The sequence below is a fragment of the Cajanus cajan genome, chromosome 1, assembly GCF_000230855.2.
Source record: "Cajanus cajan strain Asha chromosome 1, NIPB_CcT2T_4, whole genome shotgun sequence".
In the NCBI taxonomy this organism is placed as follows: Eukaryota; Viridiplantae; Streptophyta; class Magnoliopsida; order Fabales; family Fabaceae; genus Cajanus; species Cajanus cajan.
Genome location: NC_138517.1, coordinates 7,488,197 through 7,492,450, shown reverse-complemented (window position 1 = coordinate 7,492,450; position 4,254 = coordinate 7,488,197). Strand labels below are relative to the sequence as shown.

The following is a 4,254-nucleotide window of genomic DNA, read 5'->3' as shown; positions in this document are numbered from 1 at the left end:
TCTTGATGGGTCCATTTTACATATAATCTCATGGATGTAGAAAAACAACCTTATTTTCTAAATTGAACTTCCTCGCACACCCTCACTCTTTTGCATCTAAGTCTATAAACAAGCTCCTGGATTGACAATCTACTGCTGATAGCTGTACTGGAATGAGCTGTCCATTGATAACCATAGCCAAGAAAAATAAAATATGTCTTGATATGTCTTTTCCTTTAAGAACTGTACTCCTCTAGATCTAGAATTGTTCCTTGCCTTCCATATATTCCAAGTAACTACACACCATATCACATGTCATCTATGTGTTCATATACTCGATAAAAGACCAAAATATAACCTTGCACTTGATATATATATATATTCCTCTCAAACAAACTAAACCCAAAAATCTTTAACACTTTTTTCTAGCTTTAACCCTCTTTATGATCAACAATAATTTCTACATTCACCCTATTTACTCACACAACTTGCATGTCATATTTTATTTAATTAAAATACAAAGAGGCATGAGATGTCTCTTCCACAATAGTTGCTATCAATATATTAACAATAGTCCTTGAGGAAAGAAATGCCTTTCATGTTCCCAAAAGTGTGACACTAAATTAGTTGGGTGCATTAATGTAATATCACATTTAGTAATGGCAGCGGAGAATATGAATTTGGGTTCATTAAAAAGATCACAGAAGAAATCTCAAGTAAGCTAAATCGACCTCCCTTGCAAATTGCCGATTATCCTGTTGGATTGAAAGCTCGAATGCAACAAATAGAACAAATGTTGGTTGATGAGGTTGAAAACATGAGTGTCTGTGCTTGGGATTCATGGTATGGGAGGAATAGGAAAGTCCACTCTTGCACGTGCCTTATATAATTTGATGGCACATCAATTTGAAGGTTCATGCTTTCTTACTGATGTTAGAGAAAAGCCATCCACTAAATACGGCCTTGTGAAAATCCAAGAAACAATGCTTTCTGAATTAGTTGGGGAGAGAAACATCAAGTTGGGAGATGTGTATAGAGGAATTCCAATACTGCAACAAAGACTGTCGGAAAAAACTACTTGTTCTTGATGATGTTGACAAAAAGGAACAATTACAAGCAACTGTTGGAGGACTTGATTGGTTTGGCCCTGCAACATCATTATAACAAGGGATAAACAATTGCTAGATTTTTTTGGAAATGAAAAGCTATATAAGGTTAATGAATTGGATGATACTGAAGCTCTTAAACTCTTTGCCTGGCATGCTTTCAAAAGCAGCGAAGTTGATCTAAATTACATGGAACTCATACAACATGCATTAAACTATGCAGGCGGGGTTCCACTAGCTCTTGAAATAATTGGCTCTAACTTGTCGAGTAAAGCACTAGATAATTGGAAACATGCATTAGAAGCATATGAGAGAATTCCAAATAGAGATATTCAGGAAATTCTCAGGGTTAGATATGATAGTTTGGATGCTCTTGAGAAGGAAATATTTCTTGACATAGCTTGCTACTTTAGAGGATACACTCTAAGATATGTTACAAATATGCTTGAGGCAAGAGGTTTTCGTCCAAAATATGGTATTGAGGTGCTGGAAAAAAATCTCTCATTAAAATTGGTAGAAGTCTTTCTCAAAGGAAAGTTGACAAATGCAATGATGAAATTATGATAATGCATGACTTAATTCAATATATGGGAAAAGAAATAGTTAGAGAGCAATCAAGTTGTCCTCAAAAGCGGAATAGGCTATGGTTTTATGAGGATATTGTTTGCGTTTTGGAGAAAAACACGGTATGTAGTCATATACTTTCGTCATTCCATCACTTTCATTACATACTAGTTGAATTTGTACTATATTTCATGATTGTTAACCCTTATGCATAAGAACTAACATGACAATCACTAGTACAAAAGAGGTATTCCACGTCGGATATTTTGAGCTTTTTACGTCAGACAAAATACCGACATAAAAGCGGGAGACGTAAATTTACGTCGGACCTGTCAAACCGACGTAAATTTACGTTGGACATTACCAAATCCGACGTAAAAAGTAGTAAAAAAAATAAAATAAAAAAAACATATGAATGCAAGCAGAACGGCCCGTTCTCCAAGCAGAACAGACCGTTCTGCTTCGTAGAACAACCCAAAAGAAAACACCAACGACCTATACAAATAGAACAACCAAAAAATTAAATAAAACAGATAGCCACAGTAGCAATGCAAAGTAGAAAAGTGTTAATAAAACTTTGATTATACCTGATGAGCTGCAACAGTGTTCGAATGAGTAACAAAGAGTTCACCCCTCTGCAAAAGACAAAAAAGCGATTCAGTAACAAAGGAGAGGGAGAGGATTTACAGAGAAAAAAATGAAAATTGATGAAGAGTGAATGCGCGCGGTGTGCCTTGCACTCTCTTATTCAATTTCGCGAACTTTTTTACATCGGACCCTATCAGGTCCGACGTAAAATGTCAAATCTACGTCGGAAAGAACATACCTCCGACGTAGATTTAACTTTTTACGTCGGACCCTATCAAGTCCGACGTAAAAAAATTCGCAAAAATTACAAAAATGTCACCGCATTTTTTTTACGTCGAATTTTAGTATTTCCGACGTAAAAGGGGTGACGTAGTAACCTTATTTTGCACTAGTGAATTATAATTTTCTTTGGTGTTTTGGGCCAAAAAGGTAAATGATGAAATTGAAGCAATGATGTTGGACATGCCAGAAGATCAAGAAGTGCTACGGAACGAAAATGTGTTTGGAAAAATGAAAAACCTACGAATGATGCTTATAAAAAAGAATCCTAACTTTTTAAGAAGCCCTAAAGATCTCCCAAACAGTTTGAGGGTGTTGGAATGGTGGGGATATCCCAGAGCTTCTTTACCATCTAAATTTCATTCTAAGAATCTTGTCAAACTTGACTTGTCAAATAGTTACTTTCAATGGGACAACCCACTTCAGGTATGTGCAATTAGTCGTAACTCGTAAGTAATGTAACGTTTTTTCTTGTACAATAAGCTGACTACAATTAGCAATGTTCACAAGTCAATTTTTGATGAAAATAGTATGGGTTGAATTTGCGTAAATTTTCTATTTAAACTAAATCAAAACAAACCAATTAATAACGAGTTGGTTTAGGTTTAGTTTGGATTGGCTCGTTTGTTCAATGGGTTAGTTGGTTTGGTTGGTTGGATTTTCAGCACGAACTTGATACTTTAATTTTTTGTTATCACTATTATTGACTCATAAAACTGTTAATGTAGACCATTATTTTGCATTGCAGAATTCAAAGGTTTTGAGACACTTGATTCTCAAAGGTGTTGTATGAACATAAGGCAAATACCAGACATGTCTGGCTTTCCAAATTTGACAGAATTGTGTGTTTGTAAATGCACAAATTTAATTGAGATTCATGATTCTGTTGGACTTTTACAAAATCTTCAAAAGTTTTGTGCTGAAGGATGTACCAAACTCAAGATTGGTCCACGTGGCATAAAGTTGATATCTCTAGAGTTTCTTAATCTTCGGGACTGCAATAGTTTTGGTACTTTTCCAGAAATATTGGCACCAATGCAGAAACTAAAATTTGTTGACTTGGAAGGAACTGCCATAAATAATCTGCCACTTTCAACTAAAAATCTTGAAGGCCTTCGAATCTTATCCTTGAAGAGATGCAAATGGCTTGAAAGTAATGAGCCAACCAAATTTCTTTCAAATTTTGCCAGAGATCTTTCCTAACTTGACAAAATTATATTTACAACACTCAAATTTGAAAATCCTTCCTGCGTGTATTGAAAAGTGTCGCACCTTGGAATGCATCGACGTGTCTAATTGCATGCAGCTTCAAGAAATTGAAGGGCTTCCACCAAACATAACTGAGTTCTTGGCAGAAAACACTCTAGTGAAAGCAAATTCTTCGACTCTAAACATGTTACTTAGACGGGTTAGTCATTCTTTTATAATTGTCTCCATAGTTTGTGATGATTTTTGTTTTGCATTCTCACTCTAATATGTTTGACAGGCAATTGATTCTACTACAATATCAATCTATGCTTTGCCAGGACAAATTCCAGAATGGTTTAGCCACTGTAGTAGTGGAAATTCATTATGTTTCGGGTTTCGTAATGAATTGCCATCTATTACTGTGTGCGCTTCTTTTGGAGATTTGGATAATAAAGAGCCCCCTTTGTATTGCTTCATTAAAATCAATAATATCGACATATGTGTTGCTTATTCACGTGGGTGTAATGTTTTTATGCCTCTTAAACTCCTA

The 4,254-nt window shown here is 35.3% G+C and overlaps 1 protein-coding gene across 1 annotated transcript; it reads left to right on the top strand.

Annotated features, from left to right (window-relative positions):
• Nucleotides 1-824: 824 nt before the first annotated feature.
• LOC114915438 (disease resistance protein Roq1-like) lies at nucleotides 825-3,719 on the top strand. The gene is made up of 6 exons (XM_083073050.1): nucleotides 825-1,059; nucleotides 1,165-1,560; nucleotides 1,683-1,771; nucleotides 2,667-2,942; nucleotides 3,000-3,051; nucleotides 3,265-3,719. The coding sequence occupies exons 1-6, from the start codon at nucleotides 825-827 to the stop codon at nucleotides 3,717-3,719; spliced, it is 1,503 nt and encodes a 500-aa protein (XP_082929176.1).
• The last annotated feature ends 535 nt before the right edge of the window (nucleotides 3,720-4,254 follow it).